This window comes from Ursus maritimus, unplaced genomic scaffold (genome assembly GCF_017311325.1).
Source record: "Ursus maritimus isolate PB19 unplaced genomic scaffold, ASM1731132v1 scaffold_21, whole genome shotgun sequence".
Lineage (NCBI taxonomy): Eukaryota > Metazoa > Chordata > Mammalia > Carnivora > Ursidae > Ursus > Ursus maritimus.
The window spans coordinates 9,537,491-9,564,120 of NW_024424564.1; the positions used below are offsets into that span (position 1 = coordinate 9,537,491).

General features: G+C 36.5%; 1 protein-coding gene across 1 annotated transcript in view; it reads left to right on the forward strand.

Moving 5' to 3' along the window:
* Nucleotides 1–19,326, forward strand: part of CAND1 (cullin associated and neddylation dissociated 1) — a 43,108-nt gene extending 23,782 nt beyond the window's left edge. Inside the window, exons 4-15 of the mRNA XM_008684258.2 lie at nucleotides 1,161–1,284; nucleotides 2,853–3,109; nucleotides 3,196–3,301; nucleotides 4,453–4,598; nucleotides 9,318–9,610; nucleotides 11,054–11,195; nucleotides 11,539–13,032; nucleotides 13,730–13,825; nucleotides 16,260–16,429; nucleotides 16,510–16,674; nucleotides 17,909–18,016; nucleotides 18,765–19,326. Coding sequence (XP_008682480.1) covers nucleotides 1,161–1,284; nucleotides 2,853–3,109; nucleotides 3,196–3,301; nucleotides 4,453–4,598; nucleotides 9,318–9,610; nucleotides 11,054–11,195; nucleotides 11,539–13,032; nucleotides 13,730–13,825; nucleotides 16,260–16,429; nucleotides 16,510–16,674; nucleotides 17,909–18,016; nucleotides 18,765–18,989 — 3,326 coding nt within the window. The 3' untranslated portion in view covers nucleotides 18,990–19,326. The remainder of the gene's footprint in view (nucleotides 1–1,160; nucleotides 1,285–2,852; nucleotides 3,110–3,195; nucleotides 3,302–4,452; nucleotides 4,599–9,317; nucleotides 9,611–11,053; nucleotides 11,196–11,538; nucleotides 13,033–13,729; nucleotides 13,826–16,259; nucleotides 16,430–16,509; nucleotides 16,675–17,908; nucleotides 18,017–18,764) is intronic.
* The last annotated feature ends 7,304 nt before the right edge of the window (nucleotides 19,327–26,630 follow it).

A 26,630-nucleotide genomic window follows, 5' to 3' on the forward strand; every position in this document is an offset into this window, starting at 1 on the left:
TGATTCAGCTGTCGGCTAAAATCAGCAGGCTAAAGTTATTGATGGTCTTATCTACAGATGGAGTGAAATTATTATCTATTTCATGGAAAGATGTAGACTGGTAGTAGTGTATGTAGTCTAAGTATATAGTTTTTACTCATTTACTTAACAAATATATATTAATCTTTTGCTATGCTAGCTGTCATGCTAGATGATACGTGTGTATTATTTCAGTTAATCCAAACGTCAGCCATATGGGAGGTCTTAATATTCCTAGTTTATTGATGAAGGAACTGAAATGCAGAGAGATTAGGTTAATGCACCCAAAGCTGTGATTACCTGTTTGGGTGAAGATTCAAATCCTCCATTATCTTTTAATCCAAAGCTGATGGTTTTCAACTGTTTCTTACCAGTGTTACTTTATTCTTATTATTTCAAAAAACATTTCTTATAACTGTATTAGTTATATTGGCATTTTCCTCATTTCTTTTCATTGAAACACGTTTGTTTTTAGCTGATTTCTGGTTCTAACAAGAATTCTGTTAACCATTCAGATTTGTTTCTTGTTCCTTTTTTCTCCCATTTGCCAGTAACAAGACAAATCTACTTCAACATAGTAATAACCTTGATTTTCGAGTTCTCTGGAACAGCATTTCTAGTTCATCATAATGAAGTTTTGGAATCTTTGGATTGGAATAGGAAGGATCTTAAAGGTTTACAGCTCTCTTTTTTAAGAGATCATGTTGTTAGAGCTCAGAATATATTTGGTTTTTAATTCACTGAAATTTTAAAAAGTCTAGGTTGCTAGTAAAGAGTATTCAAGTAGAAGAAAATTGATTTCTGCTTCCCAGTCTAGAGGTGCAAACACTGTAGGTACTACTGACTCCATAGTTAGCAGTCATGTCAGTATATAGAAGTAGTTGTCCAGTAGGGTCTGTTGAATCATTATTGTTTTGCCTGTGTCATGTATTCCTTCTGCAGTTATTATCTCTTATTCCTGTCTAAGTCTAATAAATTATTTTGTTAAAAACAATTTTGAAATACTTGTTTTTCTGACATGGCTCTCTTAAGTCTCGATTATCATCAAGTTCAGAGTTGTTGATTATCTGGTAACCACCATGAATATAAGGTAGAGTCAGTATACTTGCCTTGAAATTATTCTGGGTTTATTATTCATGCAGGCTCTGCATTAGCTGCTAATGTATGTAAAAAGATTACTGGACGTCTTACCAGTGCGATAGCGAAGCAGGAAGATGTCTCTGTTCAGTTGGAAGCCTTGGATATTATGGCTGATATGTTGAGCAGGTAAACATGCCCGTCATTTGCATTATTTGTAATACAAAAACTATGTGCGTTTATTAAAAACACCTTTTGAGAAATATAATTTGGTCTAAAATTGTCCATGTTTAAATTGTGGCTCTTTTATAAATATGTGGGTAGTGGTAAGGGGAGAAATAAGCTAATTATATTTATCACATAATATTGCACAGCAGGCATTTTTTTGTAGTTTTGAAAAGTAATAAAATTTGTGACTTGAATATTTCCGCACGGTTTTTGTTTTGCTTTACTCTTATATTTTGATTACAGTGATTTCTCTGTTAAATAAGAGATGTGCTGGTAGGAGTCGCAAATTTTCCAGTTAAAATAATGGCGTAAATTTCAGCAACCATGATTATACTGCATGTTTGGGGAGGAGGGAGCTTGGCTTTATACATTTGTTCCTTGTTTGCTTTCCCCTGAAAGTCAAACTTGGGAAGATAGGAAGATATAAACAACTCTAAGGGGGAGAATACCTTAAAAGACCTGTCAGTTTCCGTTTATCCCTAATTCTCAAAATCATTATATGTCTTCATTGTTTATGTATTATTTGTGCCTGATTCACTGCAGCTTGAAAATAATGAGTGCCTTCATATGGTACATATTTATAGTAAAAGGTAAGAGCTGTCATCCTGGCACACACAAGAACTTATACTTTACTATAGGAGATAAGAACAAAAATGGGATTAAATACTGAGACTGTGTGTTCTGGGGTTTAAAATGGAAGATTCCAAGAAAGTTTGTTATGGAAAGAATGACATTTGAATTTAGTTTTGAAGAATGGGTAGGGCACAGGTGTCTCTGCCCAGGCTTAGAATATATCAGCATAAACATCTTGTATTCTCGTTTTCCAGAATATATAGAATGAATAGAAAAGTAGTAGGAAATCATTTTCATAGGTTGTGGTCATGTTGAAGAGGGTGAGGAATTTATACTTAAAATTCATAGGTAGTAAATATTCAGGTAGACTTTTTGTCCTGTGTGTTACTGGATCAGTTTCAGGGTCCTGGCACATAGATGTTTAACTGCTATTGACTCCCTGAACTGCACATGTGAAATGATTGGGAAGAGAGGGTTGGACCAACAGGATCAATGCAACTTAGTACATAGATAGGTTCAGGAAAGACCATAGGGAGAGGGGGCAGTCAAGAGGTTTTGAGATTTTGAGGGTTAAGAACTTGTAGAAAGCTATCATAGAGAAAAAGCTATTAATAGGGAAAACACTTCAGAGATCTGGGAATGGGAAAAGTGACAAGACCATTGGTTTTTTGATGTATTCTCAAGCTTGTTGGTTGGATATCTTATAGATGGGGATATGGTTCTAGATTCTAGAAGTGAATTTGGGGATACAGATTTCAAAACTGCCTTTACTTAACTTTTCAGTTGGGTTGGCAGGGAGAGTAAGAATTTAGTTTTACTTTAATTCTGAATTTGGATTAGTGTCATCTAAATGTTTACTCTTTGAATACATTGAGGTCAGAGGCTGGACATTTCAGTAGTGCCCAGACATCTTGAATTGATTTATGGTTTTCTTTCTTTTTTTATTTTATTTTAAGGCAAGGAGGACTTCTTGTTAATTTCCATCCTTCAATTCTGACCTGTCTGCTCCCCCAGTTGACCAGCCCTAGACTTGCAGTGAGGAAAAGAACCATTATTGCTCTTGGCCATCTGGTTATGAGCTGTGGAAATATAGTTTTTGTAGATCTGATTGAACATCTGTTGTCAGAATTGTCCAAAAATGATTCCATGTCGACAACAAGAACCTACATACAGTGTATTGCTGCAATTAGTAGGCAAGCTGGTCATAGAATAGGTAAGAAATGTTTAAATAGTTCAAAATTTTCTTTAATTAAAAAAAAAAAAAAAGAATGTTTTTAAGAACCAGTATGTTTTTCTTAGGTGAATACCTTGAAAAGATAATTCCTTTGGTGGTAAAATTTTGTAATGTAGATGACGATGAATTAAGAGAGTACTGCATTCAAGCCTTTGAGTCATTTGTGAGAAGGTAAGTTTTTAGGATCTCTATATTCAAATAAAATTTTCCCTTAAGAAGAGAGTAATAATTAAGATCTAGAGTAGGTGGGAGAAATGGGTTATTTTACTGACAGCCAGGATGAGTCTTGGTTTCAGATGTGTTTGATTAGATTAAATTTTTATTAAACAGTAATTGATAACCAGTGCAGTATTTGAAGTAGATGTGATCTTATATTTGAAAATATGGTCCTTATATTTATTTTGAAATGTTTTCTTCTCATTGTTAGGACTTGAAAGAATTTGGAAAGGTATTTATGGTTGTCTTTTGGTTTAATTTAATAATGTAGTTACTATCTTAAAGAGCATCAGGGTAAATTAATTACCTGGCCAAAAATATATAGTGAATTTTATATCTTTCCAACATTTTTTTCGAAGTTTGTCACATCCATTTTGCTAGGGCAGTGAATCTCAATTTGGAAACCTTGATTCTAGTAAGAAAATCCTTGTTTATGTGTTAGGCAGGCCATACTGGCTGAGGAGCAGATTTTTTTGCCTTTGGCTAGAATTGACAGTCTGGTAGAGCATAGTGTCTTGAGACTTCACCGGTTGGTATCTGCAGTAATCCCTTGCTCCACTCATGGTTTTAAGAAGAAGCTTTATGGTCATACCAAATTTTTAAAATCAAACTGTGGGATTCGTTTCTGTTCTTTTAATTGAGAAACATAAATTATTCCATTATTGTGGGGCATTTCTGTGTTCTGTCTCTTAGCATATAGCTAGAAGACCAAGCCTAGAAGTATGTGCACTGGCATTTTCACAAACAGTCCTAGTTGCTGAAGAGCACATTCGCTTGGACTTGGTCTTCTAGTCTTAGGTTGAGAAGATAGAGCATATACAGATTTCTCTCTGTACTACCCCCCCATTAACCATGATATATCAGTTATTGTAAGAACCATCCTGACTTGAGAGATGTTAAAATGGGAATTGTTCATCTCAAAATTAAGTGTAATTTGAAAAGTAAATATTTTTAAAATATTTGGAGTCATTGGTATTGAAAGGCTGAGAACCACTTTTCCTATGCCGTGTTAAAGGGAAGAAAAAAATCTGGTAACAAAACATGTCAGATAGTGAATCAAGAAGAGCAGTACAGATATTCAAGGCAGCTTTTACTTTCTTCTTCAGATGTCCTAAGGAAGTATATCCTCATGTTTCTACTATTATAAATATTTGTCTTAAATATCTTACCTATGATCCAAATTATAATTATGATGATGAAGATGAAGATGAAAATGCCATGGATGCAGATGGTGGTGACGATGATGACCAAGGTATTTCAGATTAAATAGAAGGAATTTGTTAAATTTTTGTGAAAGACCCAGTGTTATAGATGGAGATGATCCTTTCCTAGTGAAAGGGGAAATGACCTCAATATTCAACTATAGCAACTTGATTAGATAAATTATAGGGCATCCATGTATTGAACTGCTGTGCCACATTTTCAGAATCTAGAAAAATACTAAAGCAGTTATTAATAAGTTGAGTGGAAAAAGTAGATAACAAAATTATGTCCCAGTTTTATTTTTTTAAATACACAGAAAAAAAAAATTTACTAGTACATTTAAAACTGCTAGCCAAGAGAATTTTGTTCTTTATTCAGATTTTCTGCAAAGGGTTTTTATAAGGAGGGAAATGAATGTTATTTTATTTTTATTTTTTTCTGTAAGGAGCTTTTTTTTTTTTTAATTATGTTAGTCACCATACAGTACCTCCCTAGTTTTTGACGTAAAGTTCCATGATTCATTACTTGTGTATAAGACCCAGTGCACCATGCAATACGTGCCCTCCTCAGTATCCATCGCCAGCCTCTTCCATTCCTCCACCCCCCTCCCCTCTGAAGCCCTCAGTTTGTTTCTCAGAGTCCATAGTCTCTCATGCTTCATTCCCCCCTCTTTCTTTATCCCTTTCTTCCCCTACCGATCATCCTAGTTCTTATGTTCCATAAATGAGTGAAACCATATGATAGTTGTCTTTCTCTGCTTGACTTATTTCGCTTAGCATTATCTCCTCCAGTCCTGTCCATGTTGCAGCAAATGTTGAGAACTAGTTCTTTTTGATAGCTGAGTAATATTCCATTGTATATATGGACCATATCTTTTTTTTTTTTAATGATTTTTTATTATATTATGTTAGTCACCATACAGTACATCCCCAGTTTCCGATGTAAGGCTCAATGATTCATTACTTGCATATAACACCCAGTGTACCATGCAATACGTGCCTACCCATCACCAGCCTATCCATTCCCCACCCCCCCTCCCCTCTGAGGCCCTCAGTTTGTTTCTCATAGTCCATAGTCTCTCATGCTTCCCCCTTCTGATTACCCCCCTTTCTTTATCCCTTTCTTCCCCTACCGATCATCCTAGTTCTTATGTTCCATAGATGAGAGAAATCATATGATAATTGTCTTTCTCTGCTTGACTTATTTCACTTAGCATTATCTCCTCCAGTGCTGTCCATGTTGTAGCAAATGTTGAGAACTCGTTCTTTCTGATAGCTGAGTAATATTCCATTGTATATATGGACCACAACTTCTTAATCCAGTCATCTGTTGAAGGGCATCTCAGCTCCTTCCACGATTTAGCTATTGTGGACAATGCTGCTATAAGCATTGGGGTGCATATGGCCCTTCTCTTCACTACGTCTGTATCTTTGGGGTAAATACCCAGTAGTGCAGTGGCTGGGTTATCTTTGGGGTAAATACCCAGTAGTGCAGTGGCTGGATCATATGGTAGCTCAATTTTTAACCTTTTAAGGGACCTCCACACTGTTTTCCAGAGTGGCCGTACCAACTTGCATTCCCACCAACAATGTAGGAGGGATCCCCTTTCTCCACATCCTCTCCAACATTTGTTGTTTCCTGCCTTGTCAGTTTTTGCCATTCTGACTGGCGTAAGGTGGTATCTTAGTGTGGTTTTGACTTGAATTTCCCTGATGGCTAATGATTTTGAACATTTTTTCATGTGTCTGTTAGCCATTTGTATGTCTTCATTGGAAAAGTGTCTATTCACATCTTCTGCACATTTTTTGATTTGTTTATTTGTTTCTCGTGTATTGAGTTTGAGAAGTTCTTTGTAGATCTCGGATACCAGTCTTTTATCTGTAGTGTCATTTGCAAATCTCTTCTCCCATTCCGTGGGTTGCCTCTTAGTTTTTTTGACTGTTTCCTTGGCTGTGCAGAAGCTTTTTATCTTGATGAAGTCCCACAAGTTCATTTTTGCTTTTGTTTCTCTTGCCTTTGTAGAGGAAATGAATGTTATTTTAAAACTGTATGGTAGATATACATATTCAGCGGTTTGGTTGGGTTTATGCATACTTTGATGAAAAATCCTAAATATTGTTTGAGGCTCCATTTAACTTTCATGAATCATCTAAACATTTCTGAGGCTCCTAAGATTGATGTCATGCTATGATTTGTAGTATTTACTCTGGAAAGGAATAGCACTTTCAAGGACATAGAGGTTGCTCGTGTTTAGTTGTTTCTGCTTGTATTAAAAGAATCATAGTGGAGATAATTAAATGGGTAAGTTACAAGGTATGTGGGTTGGTGGATTTCCTGATATTTTTCATCCTTTTAAATTTGATTCTTTGAATGAATTTACATTCCTCCAAAGTCTATAATTTCATTTATCTTTTAAAAAGAAAACAAACTACAAAAAATCCCTCTTAACCTGATATTATAGTCTGGCAGCTACTGCCCGGTTTCTCCTACAGCAGAACTCAAAAGAATGCTCTCCAATTCCTTTTTCTCCTTCTGTCATGAATCCAGTCTTTCAGTGATTGAAGGATCACCACTGACCTCCGATATTTGCCTATTAGATCAGCAGCATTTCTTTATTTAATTTCCAGGATACCACACTCTCCTGGTATTAGTCCTGTTTTGTGATGATATTAGTCCTATTTTTGTGATGACTCCTTCTCGGTCTCTCTACTGGTTGCTCTTCATAATCCTGATCACTAAACTTTGGAGTTTTCCAGGGCTTGGACGTCTCTGTGATACTCTTATATTCCTGTTAATCTCATTTAGTCTCCTGAGTTTAATATCAGTATGCAGAAAACTCAAATTTTTTCTTTATTCCAGATCTTTCCTGTGAATTTCAAGTTTGTATATACACTTGGTTAATTGACTTACTGCTTAGGTGTCTAAAAATCTTCTCACCCCTTCCCCCTCTCCTGCTTAACCAGCCTTTTCTATCTCAGAATGGCACCTTCGTCTTAGTTTCTCAGGCCAAAAACTTTGGGGTATACCTAATTACTTTCATACATCCCCTTCATTCAGTCTCACATCTCAGGGCTTTCCCCTTATATTCTTCCTTCTCAACGTTTTTATTTTCTTTTATAACTAATCCCATTCGACATATTGTAATTATTTTCCACCCACTGGGATGTAAGTTTCATGAAGACAGACTTTCAGCCTTTCTATTGACTGTTTTATTCCAGTGCCTAGGATAGTGCTTGACATACAGAAGACACTCAGTAAATGTGCTGTATTATTGAAGGGGTTATAACAGAATATCCTTTGAAAAAGGCAGTAGCAGTAAATCAATATTCCTGTTTTCGATGGTTTTTAGTGTGCCAAGTACTTATGTTGAATAACCAAGTCCTTCAGCTGTTTTATCTGTTTGCATGGATTATACCTAATCTGCCTTTCTACCATAATGTTATTGTAACATAAAAGCAACATAATTTCAGTGATTAGGGTATTTAATGTTTCAGTAACCCTTTTTTCAACAAAGTATATTTCTGCAAAATAATTCCCATAGTTGGGTTGCCATGGAAAAAACTTCATTTATTTATTAGCTTTTAAATAGTGCATTTTGATACAGTACTTTTTAATTTTTATTCACATATGTATTGGTGAATAAATCAAATGCCTTGGGCTTAGTAGTATTTTGTTGGGTTTTCCCATAATGTGCCATGATGAAATTAAACCTTCTGGAGATTGGGAAAATTTATTATATAATCCTAGGATTTTTTTAAGGCATAGCTGGCTCCATTTAGCTGTCACTAAGCTAATTGCAATATAAGCCAATGAAGAGACAACATCTTTTTCTCCTAGTGAGGAATCAGCATTTCAGGGCTATAGTCTTATCTAAGAATAACAAAATTATTGTTAGATAATTTTAGACTGTCCTGAGAACTGCTAGTATTTTTGCCATCCTCCTGACTTTGTTACCCAACTGATTCAGCCTTAGAGTGTTAGAAGGAAATAATTTTCAGAGATTTCACACACATGAAAGTTAATGAAGGATACGTAAGTGAAATGGAATTGATAGCATTGGAATATTGTTTTAAGATTTAACAATAATTTGGAGAAGATGGTGTTTTGTTTTTACATGGTGCTTTGTTGTTACCAGAATTTTCTTGTAATTGAGGAAGTATAATTTCTTTAAACTACCTTAAGAGAATATATTGGAAGGTTGGAAATATACGTATTTTTTCCTAGTAGCCCATCAACAAATTTAGTGAAAAGCCTTAAAGCCACAAAGAAAGCTGATGTCAGGATTCTTTTTCTCTCCAGCATGTCCTGGGATTGGTAACCATACTTTTCTCAACACCTCATCTATAGTCATTAATCTTATTTCCTGGTTTATCTTATTAACTCCTTGATTGATTGATTTTCCTATAATGTCAAATGAGTCCTTTGAACTTCTATTCGTGCTGTTTAAAAGGCTGATTTTACAAATATTTATGTTGGAAAGAAGTTTCACTGTTTGTTAATCATTATAAAGATTGATAAGGTGCTTATTACCCATAATAAGTGAGAAGGTGATAAGTTAAAAAGTTATGATTATTTTCTTTAGAGATCAATTTGTGTGTAAATTTGTATAATTTCTTGTTCTTTTAAAGCTCTATTAAAAAAACAAAAAAATAAAACTATTGCTGTATGTCAGTGATAAGTTATAAAACTGAGTATCAGTTCACTTTCTGTATTAAATGATAAACTTGCTTACAATTAATAGCCTGTTAACGTTAAAACTTCTCTTTAGGGAGCGATGATGAATACAGTGATGACGATGACATGAGTTGGAAAGTGAGACGTGCAGCTGCTAAGTGCTTGGACGCTGTAGTTAGCACAAGGCATGAAATGCTTCCAGAATTCTACAAGACTGTCTCTCCTGCACTGATATCCAGATTTAAAGAGCGTGAAGAGAATGTAAAGGCAGATGTTTTTCATGCATACCTTTCTCTTTTGAAGCAAACTCGTCCTGTACAAAGTTGGCTGTGTGACCCTGATGCAATGGAGCAGGGAGAAACACCTTTAACAATGCTTCAGAGTCAGGTCAGTTTAAAAGTGTGGTTGAAAGTCATGCTTGTAAATACGAAATTTTAAAATCGTTTTTTATATGGAAATCTGAGAACCAGAACATCCCAGAACATCTTCAGAAAAGCAAACTTGTGGGATATGTTTATGTAGTAGTTTATGTACATTCATATTATGTTACTTGTAACTAGTTTATTCAGACTTGAGGTATTCTTGATTTTACTAGATAAGCAATATTAAAATAATTTTAAGATTCAGTAAAATTATCATTGATGGTAACAGAGAAATCTTAGGGCTGTGGAGTCACACTACTTGTGTTCATGCCTCGTTTCACTCCTAATTAGCTGTGTGATCCTGGACAAGTAGTCATTTTATTAAACTTTTCTCATTTGTAATAACAGTCTATTTACTTAGAATGGTCTACCCACGGTAGTGAGAAATGAGATGATCTATAGTAAACAGTCTAGTGCCCAGTACGTAGTAAGTACTTATTTTACTAATAACAATTAGCATAGGTATTTTTCACTACAGGACATCTAAGATTCTAAAGATTAGAGCTCTGTAGCTTCTACTGATTGAATAGTTAGTGCATGCTAGGCATTTTCCTGTCTTCTGTATAATCCCTACAGCAGCCCTATGGCATACATATTTGTTCATTTTTATTAATTACAAAAACATGTTGAGAGGGACTGAACAACTGACCCAGGGAGGATGTACATATCTGTCTTGCTTTCAGGTAGCACACATTAACAAAAAAATCATGGTGAACTTAAAGGTGAACACTGAAGATTAGTCGTAGAAGGAAATGAGAAAGTATATAGAAGTCAGATAAAAACATGGGAAATGCTGATGATGTAGTGAATTAGGTAGTTTTCTTTTGTCTTTAGCTCTCAGATCACTTCGATAAGGCATGTGTCTGTATGTATCTTTGTATCCGTAAGATTAGTAAATACTCCGTTTAGGTTTTACCAACTAACAAAACATTAGAAAGTTTAGAAGCAGATGTCTTTGAATCATAACCTTGCTGCTTGTAGCTACATTTTGAAGTGAGGCCTATTTCATTGTGAGAGCAAAGACGAAAACTCATTTAATGGTTTCTTTTTCCTAATTTGCCCCCCCCCCTTTTGAAACACATATCTATGCTGTTTTTGTTCAAAAAGCCATTTATAAATTATGTTCCTAAAATTTTGGTTGAAAATTTGATTTCTATTTAGTCTTGTGCCTTTCATAATTAAAAATTAATCAAGACTTTTCTTGCTCTGTAGAAAGCTAATGTTAGCTTTTCTCTATTATCAGAATAAAGCAAAGAGAGTTCCAAGAGACCATATGTAATAGGTACAACAAAATTTGTATCAAACAGTCTTGTTAAATTCTTCCCTCTCCCCCCATCCCCAATAATTTGTGGTAAGTGTACTGAGGAAATACTAGTTGAACCAGCTAATGAGTGTGTGATAATTACAGGTTCCCAACATTGTTAAAGCTCTGCACAAACAGATGAAAGAAAAAAGTGTGAAGACCCGGCAGTGTTGTTTTAACATGTTAACTGAACTGGTAAATGTACTACCTGGGGCTCTAACGCAGCACATTCCTGTACTTGTACCAGGTACGAAAGAAACACTAAAATCACTTTGGGGATTTATTATAGACTTTATTTAGTCTTCGACAAGCTTAAACGGTTGTTTCCTTCAAAAAGGTAATCTGTGACAACTTAATTTGCACATAGAACCATCTTGAACACTTAAAGTTAGAAATTCAAGTAAAAAGGTTAAAATCTTACCTTAAAATTTTTGGCTCTAATATTGATCATAGATTGTGGAATTTCTACTACTTTAGAGAGATAGTATGATGAAGTAGAAACTTTAATAAATATTTTAGGGATTAGTTTTTAATTCTTTTTTTCCTAGAACTACATAAAAATTATTGGACTTTTTTTGTTGACTTTTTAGGAATCATTTTCTCACTGAATGATAAATCAAGCTCATCAAATTTGAAGATTGATGCCTTGTCGTGTCTGTATGTAATCCTCTGTAACCACTCTCCTCAAGTCTTCCATCCTCACGTTCAGGCTTTGGTCCCTCCAGTGGTGGCTTGTGTTGGAGACCCATTTTACAAGATTACATCTGAAGCACTTCTTGTTACCCAGCAGCTTGTCAAAGTAATTCGTCCTTTAGATCAGCCTTCCTCGTTTGATGCAACTCCTTATATCAAAGATCTATTTACCTGTACCATTAAGAGGTTAAAAGCAGCTGACATTGATCAGGAGGTCAAGGAAAGGGCTATTTCCTGTATGGGACAAATTATTTGCAACCTTGGAGACAATTTGGGTTCTGATTTGCCTAATACACTTCAGATTTTCTTGGAGAGACTAAAGAATGAAATCACCCGGTTAACTACAGTGAAGGCGTTGACACTGATTGCCGGGTCGCCTTTGAAGATAGATTTGAGGCCTGTCCTGGGAGAAGGGGTTCCTATCCTTGCTTCATTTCTCAGGAAAAACCAGAGAGCTTTGAAACTGGGTACCCTTTCTGCCCTAGATATTCTAATTAAAAACTATAGTGACAGCTTGACAGCTGCCATGATTGATGCAGTTCTAGATGAGCTCCCACCTCTTATCAGTGAAAGTGATATGCACGTTTCGCAGATGGCTATCAGTTTCCTCACCACACTGGCAAAAGTGTATCCCTCCTCCCTTTCAAAGATAAGTGGATCCATTCTCAATGAACTTATTGGACTTGTGAGATCACCTTTATTACAGGGGGGAGCTCTTAGCGCCATGCTAGACTTTTTCCAAGCTTTGGTTGTCACTGGAACAAACAATCTAGGATACATGGATTTGTTGCGCATGCTGACTGGTCCAGTTTATTCTCAGAGCACCGCTCTTACTCACAAGCAGTCTTACTATTCTATTGCCAAATGTGTAGCTGCCCTTACTCGAGCATGCCCTAAAGAAGGACCAGCTGTAGTAGGTCAATTTATTCAAGATGTCAAGAACTCAAGGTCTACAGATTCCATTCGTCTCTTAGCTCTGCTTTCTCTCGGAGAAGTTGGGCATCATATTGACTTAAGTGGGCAGCTGGAACTAAAATCCGTAATATTAGAAGCCTTCTCATCTCCTAGTGAAGAAGTTAAATCAGCCGCCTCGTATGCTTTAGGCAGCATTAGTGTGGGCAACCTTCCTGAGTATCTGCCATTTGTCTTACAAGAAATAACCAGTCAGCCCAAAAGGCAGTATCTTCTGCTTCATTCCTTGAAGGAAATTATTAGCTCTGCATCAGTAGTGGGCCTTAAACCATATGTTGAAAACATCTGGGCCTTACTGCTAAAGCACTGTGAGTGTGCAGAAGAAGGAACCAGAAATGTTGTTGCTGAATGTCTAGGGAAACTCACTCTAATTGATCCAGAAACTCTCCTTCCACGGCTTAAGGGGTATTTGATATCAGGTGGGTACCTAGATTTTCTTATTTAAAAAAAATTTTATTAGCGGTTGGTAACCTTGAAAGATGCCTAATGCAGAAGTTAAAGCCTTTCTGTGTTGTGTTACATGTAGAACCTATTTCCTTATGCTGCAATGTGGAGCCATATTCAAATGACATTTTGTTAAAAAGGATAGAGTAATAAGATCATGGTTAAATCTGTTGTAGTGCCTGTTGTTCATTATATTTTAATGTTATGCTTTTAAAATGTGGAAAAGACAAATGTCTCGAGTGAATACATACTAAGGAGCTTGGTAGTACTAATTATAATACTAAGATTAGTGAACTTAGTTCAAATGAAGGATCCTAGAAGACTTTTGTTTTCAGATTTACCAGTGTCAACTCCTTTAGACCAAGTAGTGGGTAATACTAGCCATTGCTTTCTTCAGAAACTGCTTTTTTAAGAAAACACTTGAAGATCTTATAAGCTATTTATGGGTTTAAACACTTCCCTTTTGAGAGAGCTAGATTCTCCCCTGTTGCTCTCCCAGAAGACATTATTTCTTTTGAAATCTAATGGGATTATGTTTTATGAGTACCACCCCTCTTGACCTAAGAGAATTTTGAGGAATTGAGGACATTGGTGTCAGTTGAAGTGGTTTGAAAATGATAAAGATGTCCATGGATTTACATACCAATAGACTTAAAATTTCTTTGGAATTAGGCTCATCATATGCCCGAAGCTCCGTGGTTACAGCTGTGAAGTTCACGATTTCTGATCATCCACAACCAATTGACCCCCTGTTAAAGAACTGCATAGGTAAGTGGAAACAAAGATAAACATGCTGAGTAATAATGTCAGCAACTAAAATTATGACCAAGGAACTAAAATAAAATGCTTGTAGGGGTCTGGTAATTGTTTCATTAAAAAGATAATTGATAATGTGTGATCTTACATACTTACATTCTATCATCCTTTATAGTTTGCAGAATTATCTGATAACTTCAAATAAATACACTGGGATGTCTTCAGAGTCAACTACATATTTGGTCTGACCAGATAGAAATTAATCTTGATCTGTTAGAACCCCAATTTTCTGTTCTTACTTGTAAGTCCTTCAACCCAAGGAGATCCGTGGAGACAATATAAGAGTAAAAAACAGTAGAACTGAGAGAGAGACGGCCAGGAGAGACTAGGGTTATCTCCACTTCTACGAGGACAAGAATTAGCTTTTAGGATTATTTTTAATGCTTTTATAACTTCCTTGTTTTGTTTTCATCATCAGTTTTCCTAGAGTTGGTAATACTAAAAACCTTCAGAGCTTAGTTTGGTGTTTTCTTGAAGACAGAGCAATGGAGATAACAGCAGAGAGGACAGAGGGAAATGGCAAAGAAGCTTTGTAGTTTTGTGCCATTTTGCAGTAGGCCAGAAAGGAAAAAAACATTTTAAAGGAATTACAGAAATGGATTATCAATTCAGAATAAGAGGGACATAGGGATAAATGGATGCTGTTGTTGGGACCTAGAAATAAAGAAGGTCTGAACTGGAAGATTCTTTCCTTTTGTTCTCCTCACCTGTTTTTAGTTTGATTAATTGATTTTGAGAGCAGGCGAGCAAGCCAGTGTGTGAGTGGGAGGGGCAGAAGGAGAGGGAATCCCAAGCAGGCTCTGCCCTGAGCTTATCGCCTGACAGAGGGCTTGACCCCACAACCCTGAGATCACAACCCAAGCTGAAACTATGAGTCGCCTGACCAACTGACTGTGCCGCCCAGGCACCCCACTTTGAAATATTTGACATTTTTTGTATTGTACAAGATAGGACAAAGGAGAAGAGTCCTGGGCCACATCTAGAGACTATTTCCACGTTGACAAGTCAACCATTTTGTATCGTTGGTGTAGTTATTTGAGCAGATGGTCGTTCTCATTGAAGTATGATCTATGTTAGTATTATTTGGGACTGTATGAACATCAGAACCACCGAGGAAGCTTTTTAAAAATGACAGTAACTAAACCAAAGAGTTGGGGATAGGTAATCCTGTGCATGTCACCATTTGTCCAAAATAATAGCAATATTTTAGATGCTCTTCTGAAAGCAAATACTTTATTCTAATCATTCTGATTTACTGTCTTAGTAATTGTAAGCAAACAGAGGGGTAAGAACGTTTAGTCTGGTATATTTAAATTCTTTTTGATTCCAGGAACACTTTTGGTAATCAGAAGTTCCTGGGTGGTCAGCCTTGAGTTTACCAGTATATGGTGTCTAAAGTATTACTTCCTTCCCATTTTTTCAAATTGATATTGTGGTACATTCAGGTCTTGGCACCTCTTTTTTTTCCCCTATGTATTCCGAAAGATTGCTGACTGTACGGTTGATGTTACATAATGACGAACACTAACTCCATGTGAATACCAGGGATGTCCCAGACACTGTTCAGCAGTATACATGCAATTTATTCTACTCATGTAGCCTTAAAGGTTTATAATTCTCATTTTGCAAACTGAGAAACTGAGGCTCTTGCCTAAAGTAACTTGCCAGAAGTCATACAGTTGGCAAATGAAGTGATTTGGATCGCCGTCTCTGTGACTCCAAACGTATTTGCACTACAATTTCTTCCCCACATTGGCAAGAACAACCAGACTCAGTTCTGCTTTTTGTCCTGTGTTAGGTTTCAGTTTCCTCCTATTGTATTTTTAACCCTCTTGACAGTTCATGTATTCTTCATTAAAGATAGAAATAAAAATATTTTGAATGCACATTTCTCTTTATCATCTGATAAATTGTATACTTAGTTAATAGTATTCAGTTTATCAAGCAGTGGATCTGTCCTCATCCTATTTATCTTATTTTGAACTCGATATTTTTAATTCTGTTTTTGTTGCTTTTAGTGAAAATGTTAATTTTGAACTCTGAGTCGAATAATTTTTGTTATTTTTGTAGCTGCTGGCTCTTTTACTTCTCTGTGCAACCTACCTTTTTTAATGTATCTATAGGATTAGGGACCTTTTTGGGCTTCTCACTCCATGTGCTCTGCATTATAGAATGCTGCAAGAGTCAGTTACCATGCCTGAATGTAAGGGGGTTTAGTCGGTAGTTTACCTATTGCCAGAAGCAGCTGTGTGGTCCACTTATTATATCATCATGTTCTTCTGTGCCCTGCATTGAAGAAACAACAATATCAACAACAAACTTACCCATTTAGAAAAACATATGTATTTTATGCCTACCATGACTATATGTTTCTTCTAATTTTCAGGTGATTTCCTAAAAACATTGGAAGACCCAGATTTGAATGTAAGAAGAGTAGCCTTGGTCACATTCAATTCCGCAGCACATAATAAACCATCATTAATAAGGGATCTTCTAGATACTGTTCTGCCACATCTTTATAATGAAACAAAAGTTAGAAAGGAGCTTATAAGAGAGGTAAGTTAGTTACATTACTGTTTATCTAAGCTTGTCTTGTACTTCTAAGTATATCCACACATTCTTTTTTGTTTCAACAGGTAGAAATGGGTCCATTTAAACATACAGTTGATGATGGACTGGATATTAGAAAGGCAGCTTTTGAGTGTATGTACACACTTTTAGACAGTTGTCTTGATAGACTAGATATCTTTGAATTTCTAAATCATGTTGAAGATGGTTTAAAGGACCATTACGATATTAAGGTAAGATATTTGTGCCTGTTTATAGATTGTTTTAGAAGACTTTGCTCTATAGCGACTTTCACCCTTGTAATTGACTCTTGTTAAGAAAAATTGATTTGCTTGTTATGATTTTAGTGTGTTATTAACTGTAATATGCAAAAGGAATAGTGATGCAATGTAACATCAGTTAACATACAGGAAAAATCCAGAAACTGCATTGGAGGAGGAAGTCAAGTCTACATTATGGATAAAAATTCTAAGAAATTCTCTGTGCCAGCTTGCTTTAGTGCATAGTTTCTAGAGCTTTCCCTTAAGAATCCAGACAAGTTTTGCTTTATATAATGTGATATTTTTGTCCTAATACTGGATAGTAGTCTTCCAGCATGGTCTTAGCTCATTCTTTATGCTGTCTTTAGAGCTGTTCTACGTGGTAACCATTTTATTTACTGGAATGAGGGATTTTTATTTTCCAATATATTATAGGCTTAATAGGAAGTTTTGTTAAAGGATAACACAAAAGGACTTTCACACACACAAAGCAATCTGTAGAAGCAAGTAGAGAGAAATCACACTGCTTCTTATTTTTACAGCATGAACTTTACTCATAACTGCTCTTTGTTTTATTTGCTCGTGTCTGTTTTAAATACGGACTCTAAAAGGGTGATTTTAAAAATCAGTGCATTGTCTTCTCTTCGGGGCCTTCCTTTAGTCACACAGAGCAAAAGCGGCAGCTGAACAGTAGTTGAGCATATGCTCCGGATCCAATGAACAAAGCTCCAAAAGAAGTAGTGGAAGCCTCCTGTTTCAGTATGGGTTACTGGATTAATCTGAATAACCAGTCTTTTTGATATCTGCTGAGAGAGTAGAAACTTATTTTAAAGCTTTTCTCCTAGTTCAGTTATTTTTTTTTTTAAGTGATTTTCCATTCTGGTGCACACAAGCTTTTTAAAAAATACTGTTATCTATGGCCCTATCCTGACAGGTTAGGTAAAAATCTCTGGGAAAGGGGCTGAGGAATTGGTCGTATTTCTAAAGCTCTGCGGTGGTAATGCGCAGCCACGACTGAGAACCACTGTTAGTTCTGTACTCTAGGACCACATTATAGGTTAGATCTAATGCTTGTAACTAATATTCCTCAGATAGGGTTTGAAACTTTATGGTACATGCTAGTCATTCCTCTAAAAACTTCGTGAGGATTTGGAATATTGTCTTTAGAAAATAATGCAAAGTCTAAATTTGTTTTGATTTCTAATAGATGCTAACATTTTTAATGTTGGTGAGACTCTCCACCCTTTGTCCAAGTGCAGTACTGCAGAGGTTGGACCGACTTGTTGAGCCATTACGTGCCACATGCACAACTAAGGTAATCATTGACTGATACCACCTCAGGCCAGACTTGGTATATTCAAGATTCCTAGTTGATTCTGTACTCTCGTTCTCCAAATTTAACCGTGCTAGCACCCTGTGTAGCAGTTAGTTTTAAAAGTTAGCCTGTTGGATGTTTTAGAAAACTTAGCATTGTTAAATGCTATGCCTAAAAGCTTTTATTTAATGTTATAACAGTAGGATACATGTGTTGAAGTACTGATACAGGGTAAAATGGGATAGGACCACAGAAGAGAAAATGGTGAATTCTGGTGGAGATGGGTAGAGGTGGGAGTCATAGAAAGCTTCCTGTGAGCGTGATGACATTTAAAATGGACCTTGAAAATGAATTATTTTTAGATTCAGAAGGTGAAACAGGACTTTTCATATAAAAATAATTATACATATTAAGGCACAGAGAGGTCAATACCTGATCTTCTTGAATAATGAATAAACAGGGTAGCTAGAGGAGTAGTTTCTTGGAGGCCAGAGTTGGACTTGATAAGTAGGTAAGGCTCTGGGTCCCATTCTTTGTTTCAACCATGATGGCTCTGGACTTTCCAATGTTCCCTTGAAGGAAGAACGGCTACTGCTGAAAAGTTTAAAAATAACTATGTTTAGAGTAGAATGTACCTTTTAGACCTGTAAAACAATAGCTTTGCTTTATTTACCAGAAGTTTCTACATGCTTAAATTTTGTTCGAGTTGTCTTTATAACACACAGTATAAATTTACTCAATGTTACAGGTGAAGGCAAACTCAGTAAAGCAGGAGTTTGAAAAGCAAGATGAACTAAAGCGATCTGCCATGAGAGCAGTAGCAGCACTGCTAACCATTCCAGAAGCAGAGAAGAGTCCACTGATGAGTGAATTCCAGTCACAGATCAGTTCTAACCCTGAGCTGGCGGCCATCTTTGAAAGTATCCAAAAAGATTCATCATCAACTAACTTGGAATCAATGGACACTAGTTAGATGTTTGTTCAACGTGGGGACCATTATATTGACCATATGATGCACTGAATTGACAGGTTAATCATAAGACGTGGAAAGAGAAGTATTTAAGGCTTCAAAATGTTCCATTTTTTTTCCCCCTTCACGGAGACAGTTTGGCTTTCTTCCATTGTTGTTTTTGTAGTATTTCTTTCAGAAACCTGTATTTCCACAATCTCCAGAGGTTGTAAAACCACTAATGTCTTAGTGGTTAGGGCAACATTTAAAAAATGGAAACTATAAGTTAGGATTTATGGAGATAGGGTCCAGTATCTATTTACCCTGTAATGTTTAGGATTAAAATGTTAAAGTTTTGTGACCATGAATTTCTTTCTTTTATAAATTTTCTTTTAAAAATCAAAAATTCTGCAAGATGAAAACCATGTTTTTCTTGTATAACTTTTTGTTTCAGCAACATAAATTGATTTTTAGCTGGCAGACAAGAATATCTGTGTAAGATTTGTTACATTTCAAAGGGTTCGGCAGTTTAAAAAAGATAATAAGGTATCATTTTTTAAGTATGGGGATTAACGATATCCCTGTTGCGCACACTAATTTTGCATGAGCAAGTTTACAAATATGTATTGTCTGTAAAGCAGCATGTGCAGATTATTCATAATAACAAAAGTTAAAATAAGTATTATTGTATTAGTGCAATTTTCAGATATTTATTTTTGCACAGAAAACATATCTGGGGAGAGAGAGAGAGAGAGAGGAGTAAATTTTTGAAACTTTGGTTTTCTTAATGCCAGTGTGAATTTGCAGATGTTTTCAGCAAATCAAGTCACAATAACAGTTTGCCACTTTTTCTATTATAAATTTTCTTACACATTTAAAATTTGAATATTTAAGTACTCAGTTTTTCTCAGTTACCCATTTGTGTGTGTGTGTTTCCACTCAGAAATGTTTAAAACGAGATGTTTCTTTCATTCCCTTTGGGTCCCTGCATTCCTTATCGAAGGATACAAATACTGTGTATGCTTTTGAATTTTATTTTTAGGAAAATTCTGAAGCTATCACAGGTTTGTTAGCTAATATAGTATTTTCTTTTAGTTGAGTTAGATACCCCCCTCTTGTAGAGCTAATTTACATATTGTATTTGGTAAGTGTTGACTACTTTTCCTGATTAAGGGGTCTGTGCTGGGGGGAAACAAAGCTTTGCAGTACCTTATATTGTAGTTAAAATTTTATTTAACATCCTTCAGTGAGCTCATTTCACACTGTAGCCTCTTCCTTCAAATTTGTGGTGCTCCTGTAACAGTAAGAACTAATTTCGAAATAAAAGACATCTCCTAATGCTGTGCAAACATAGTTTACATGTATTGAAGGAGGCAGTTGTTAAATTGACCAATTTAAGCAATCAGATATTTGAAAACTGCACCCTTTATTTTTGAAACTGTGAATTAGAAATACTTTTCCTGCTGTATAACTTCCTGCTTTAACATCTGAATATGCAGTGATTTTAACTGATAACATACTGTGGTTATTAGATTAACAGCTTGATTTCAAATGTTCAGATGATAATGCATAAGACATCATTACCAGTAAGGATTTTAGTCCATTAACATAGAACGTTACATGAAGGTGCCATTTCAAAAATGTGGCAGGTGATAATCTTATACCATAATTTGCATAAAACTGTAATAGATCTATTTTGAGATGTCAGTATATTATGTACTATGCATTACCGTGGTATAGATGTTGTGGATATATTTAAGTATTTGGTTACATGGTTTCACAATAAATTACAATACTGCAGGCTCTAGGACCGTATAGGAGACTGACATGCATATGTTGTGTGAATGTCTTAGTTGTCTAAAGTTAAATCCAAATACTTTTCATGTATTGGATTTTTTTTTTTTTTTTATCTTCCAAGATGGCATGGTTTTTTAAGTCTTGGAAGATGGCTAATTTTTCTAACATAGCTGGAAGTCTATCTTTTAATACAAAAATAGAGGACACCTTTTTCTAGTAGTAGATATGGTTTTAGTGGTTTTTCAAAATATATATTTACATATATATATTTACATACATGACAAAATTAGGTAACAGAGAATAATACTCAGATTTTAAACGCTGGGTCCTACTGATTAACTCTACTTCTAGTGGTCATGTCAATACTAGCTACTTCTAGTGGTCATGTCAATACTAGAATACAGGTTGCAGGGCGTGGAGTCCAGTCATAGTCTGCCACTCACACTCCTCTTACCAGCCTTACTTACGTATTATTAGGAAGTTCTGCTTAGCAGTTCTCCATATGTAGGTTTCTCAGGAGAGCTACAAGTTCATAAATAGCTGTTTGCTGATTTTCTTGAGGACACAACTGTTTAGATCTTTTTTTTTTTTTTTAAGTTCAATATGGGGGGTTGCATTTTGAGGTTATTTTGTGAAACTAAAGCAGAAAGGAAAGTTGGTATGCCCGGGCCTAACCTAAAAATTTACATATAAAATCAGTAGCACTGAATGATAATTTTTAAAAAGGTGGTGTGGTCTTCACGTTAGTGATGGCTAAAGCTTCCTAGCCATTGGGAATTAGAATGCTTAAAAGGTAGTATGATGACTTCATCAAATGGCTGAATATTTACCAAAAAACTTATGTAACCGTAATTAACCAAATCATTTTTTTTAAACACTTTTGTTGGGTAAATGGTAAATAGGGGTATATCTAACTTAACCAGTTCTAAGGGATGTTTTGATATATAGCTCACTCTTGGACATCAAATGAATACAATTATATAGACATGATCGAAGTTCACAGATAATCAGAATCCCTGGTCATTGAAACATTTAGTTACTAAGCCATGTAAGCTTTATTTAGCCACATGACAAAGTATATGGCAATACTTCACAATTAAAAAGTTGAAGTAACATTTTCTGCCCACATTAAATTTTACCAAAAATTTAAATTGTTAAAATTAACGGCCATTCTCTACATATATTATGCTTAGTAAATGTTTTGATATTAAGGAGCTTAAAATTTCAGCAAATTTTGGATTCTAGCTATATCTTATTTTTTTTTAAAAGATTTTATTTATTTATTCGACAGAGATAGAGACAGCCAGCGAGAGAGGGTACACAAGCAGGGGGAGTGGGAGAGGAAGAAGCAGGCTCATAGCGGAGGAGCCCGATGTGGGCTCGATCCCAGAACGCCGGGATCACGCCCTGAGCCGAAGGCAGACGCTTAACCGCTGTGCCACCCAGGCGCCCCGTGTTCTAGCTGTATCTTAAATTGAGTCTTATTTTTCAAATCACTGCCACCCCAGATTCATCTCTCTTTAAAATCTTATTTAATCTTCTGTAGAATGGAAAATGAACAATACAGTAACACTTCATATTACTGTTTGGAAAAAGGATATTCTGGTTTTAACTGACTTTTCCAGTTAATTAAATATAAAACTCCTTTGATACCTTTGGTTGGTTGTAAAAATGGAACACAGAAGTATTTGGTGGCAGGCTCCCAAAAGCTTACCAAATAAGGCCACTTTCTTAAGAAAGAGATAACACAGTGAAATTACTGCTTTTCCTGTTACTATAAAAATAAGATTTTTGTGAACACTGTGCTGCAAGTGAGGGCAAGGTTTACCAGCAGCGTGTTTGTGCACTTAGAAGGTAGTCCCGAATTCAAATTGTGATTTGTTTTTCATTGGACATCATAAAAACCAACTTCAATTAAAACTACTGGAGGGAATCTTGCAGGTATATTTTACTTTGTTAGACCCCGTGATGTCAGTGCTTGTCAGGTTTCAGAATAAATTTTTTAGTAGAGGGAGTCTTCATACCCTGACCTGTTCATACCTTTTAATTCTGATCTTAAATGGTTTATCAGTGATGATTTTGGCAAATTGTTTTACTTCGGTCTTGGAGAGAAAGTTTACATTCTGTGAACTGAATACTGTCCAGATTAGGAGCTATTGGAATTCGTGTGTATTTACCATTATCAGTAACTAATGGTTGATGCACATTGAGTGATTTTATTCTAGAATGCTCTCTCCCCACACACATAAATCTATACTCCGGAACTGGGTAATGTATGGCACCAAATAACCTCATGTTTTAATAGCCTGGACTAACCCTGTTACTCTGAAAAGCTGTTTTAATACAAACCCAGCTGCTTCCTTAGGTAAGGGCAGCTACCTTCCTCTGACGGTAGCTTACTCTAATCCTAGTGTCGTATTTTTAGAAGACATGAAATGTGTGTTTTGTTTGAATCATTACCATCTATGAACTAAGGCTTTCCTAAAAGGACCAGAAAAAAACTCCTGGCTCCTTATTCTAGATACGAAATCCATGCTTTTCTCCAGGATTTATACCTCAGTGGAAAAATACGTGTTCTTTTTAGATCAGGATTTCTTACCCTTGGCACAGTTGATGATAATTCTGTGTCATGAGGGCTGCCCTGTGCATTGTTAAGATATCCCCTCGCCTCTGTCCACTTAGATACCAGCAGTACCATCAGCACCCCCAGTTTTAACAACCCAAATTGTCTCCAGATACGGCCAAATGTCCCCCGTGGAGGTCGGTGGGGAGGGCGTTAATAGAAAATTGCCCCCAATTAAGAACCACTGTTCCAGAGATTGGTTTCGAACAGCTATGACCAACAGAGCTTGACACATAAAACTTCAGACGTTCTTGTGTCCACTCATCTTACGAACTACTTCTAATGAACCTATTTTCTTCTTAATCATTAAGCACAATTCATTATTTAGTAGAAATAGGTTTCTACTCTATAACCTCCGCTGGTGGAAATAGATGGTCTTAAGTCCCTCCACGATGAACCGCTTTCCGCAGCCTTGGCAGAAATAGGAGTGGGGGGGGCTGCTGCTGTGCAGGGGGGTACGAAGCAGCTGAGTGCTTCGGGATTGGCGCGCTGTATACAAAAGTCCAGGCACAGTAGCCGCACGCAACGAGCACGTTTTTCTTGAATTCTTAAAAGAGGACGTAGATTTTCAAAATTGCTCCTGTTCTCTTCAGGAGAGGAGGCTCTCATCTACTTGATGGAACTAGTGACTTGTTTCCCAGTACAGTTAACTTCCGGTTTAGCTGTAATAGGTGAAGTCCTGCCAGATAGTGCTATTTTGTATAATTCCAAGACGATATATATATTTGAACTTTGAAAGCCACTATTAAAAAGCTGACTACAGCAGATTTTTGCTATTTTTCTAGGATTAGTTGGTGTATGGAGACAATATAATGCTTCTGTATGAATCTTGACACGCACACATGGGATTTTAAAGGCTGATGATGGTAGCCATGTGGCAGAAAAACTACCACAAAACTGCCTGTTCTTTAAAACCAGACCATTGAGCGAGTAGTCTGTCAAGCTTCTGAACCATCTCAGTACCGCGTGGGAGAACCGGCATTGATCAAAAAAAAAAAAAAGTTTCTTTTCCTTTTACATGATGTTATTGAAATACTAATGAGGTTGATTGGCCCACAGTGTAAGTCCAGAAAACCTTGAAAGTCATTCAGTCCTTAACATTTACATTGAAAAGATTTAGAAATTTGTTTCAGCATCGATTGCCCTCTAACGTACAGTCAAACCTGATCAGATGACCGTGTGCCGCGGCCCAGATAAGAGGCCCCACTGCTGATCTGTGTAGTACCGGAGCCCCTGCTCGCGTGTCCCGCAGTCAAGATTTATACATTATCATGCTTCCATTTCTGTAAATGGATCAAAGGCAGAGCTAATTACCTTTTCTTCTCCCTTGGTACCTCCTCCTCTTTAGTACTTGATATTGGGGAAGACACACTATGAAACAGTGTTGTAATAAGGGAAATACAGGGTTCTGTATGATTTGTTACCAGAGAGGTTCTTTGGGGTTCAGATCAAGCCTAAGCCAAGGAAGCTGTGTCCTCTAGTGGGAACAGAACTGGCGAAAGCATAGAAACATGGGGTCATGGTGTGTTTAGAACTGAGTGGCTGTAGTATGCAAGAGTAATGAGAGGCTAGGGAGGATTATGTGGGGCCTTGTAAACAGCTTGGCTTGCCATCATCCCTGAAATTAAATCCATAGACTGAAAAGCTTGGCAATCATGTAATCAGATTTGTATTTTTGAAAAATTAGCTACAGTTTAGAGAATGGATTAAAAGGAAGGTAAGATATTTGCTGATGAATTGGGACATTATTAGGGTAATGCAGGTGAGAAGGAAGGTTAGGCCAAACAAGTGTAATTTGGAGATGAAGTCAGGATGTTTGAAATAAAATTGACAGGGCAGCCATTGATTGAATATTAGAAATACATACAATTAATCCCACAATATGAACATTGTCCAAAATGGGTTTAGGACAGCTTGTTTATTACTCTACTTGTCTATTGTAGGCAGCATGGGGGGTTGGCTTCCCATCTCACTGGGACCCAGTATGACAAAGATACCATTTGGAATGTGGTCCGTTGCTGTGGCAGAGGGAAAGGGAATGAATCAATCTCTCCTTTTGCCTGTGCCTGACAATGACACATCACTCTGATCACATTTTGGTGGGCGAGAAGTCATGGCCGTGCATAACAGCTGAACATTTATTCACAAGGCATTTGTGGAAATAGCTCAGCTGTGATTTTTTTTTTTTTTTAAGAGGCAAGGAAGGTAGAGTAGTTGTGTCCCCTTGCATGCCACACCACAAGCAACTCAAAATCAGATGTTCCTACCTCTGTTACAAGTCGTTTTCAATCACCCTGCCCCTGAGATTCTCTCAGGCTTTTCCTTCACTTACTGCCAGTGTCTGACTCCTCTCATCTCTTCTTTATCCGCCGTAGCTACCCTCACCCTTTCCAGAGTGATAGGTTTTGTTACTCGCTTTAAACACTGGCACCCAGGCCCAGGAGAAATAGATCACTTACCTCACGTCCCTCCCCCCGCTCCGCCATTTTAAGTGTATTTTTCCAAGCAAAACTACACTCTCAAAGTGCCAGCCATGTTGGTGTCTTCTAACATATGTACGTAGATACTCTTATTCAATATTCCAACCCTATGATTCTTGCTTTTATCAACTTCATCTTTATTTCAACCAACCTCTCTGAGGGCTACGGCTTAGATATTTCGATTCAGAGCTACTCGAACTTAACCTCTGATAACCTACTCTTAACTACAACTTCCTGTCCAAATTCTGTGCTCACTGGCCCTAACCTGATCTTGGACCTCACAGAGCCCTGCAGCCTGTGTTTCCCACCATTCCTTCTCAGTCCATTCTAGCCTTTGGATTTCCACCTAGCATTGACCTGGTTGGTTTTAGAAAGGGCTTGTTTATAAAATTACTTGTCCTCTTATTGCATTTATGGGTGCTTACTCCTCCAGTCCCTAGATCGTCGTTTAAGTTTTACACTTAGCTTCTTCTCCATATCCAGTGGACTACCATTAATCTCATTTTATCAGTAAAATTAAGTAAAATTCTCATATGCATTCCTGTCTTCACTCATGTTCTCTTCTCAGAGATTGAGTTGCCGCCTACAGCTCAAGACCAACCTCTCCCAGGTTTTTGGATCGTTAAATTGGTCCTTCATTTCTTCCCTTTATTCTCAACACCACTTCCAGCGGGTCCACCTGCTTGACTCACAAGTACGCTGAGGTCTCATCTAAAAAATTAAGTTTTATTGCATCTTCCACAAGATGTCCTGTATCTATAGAGA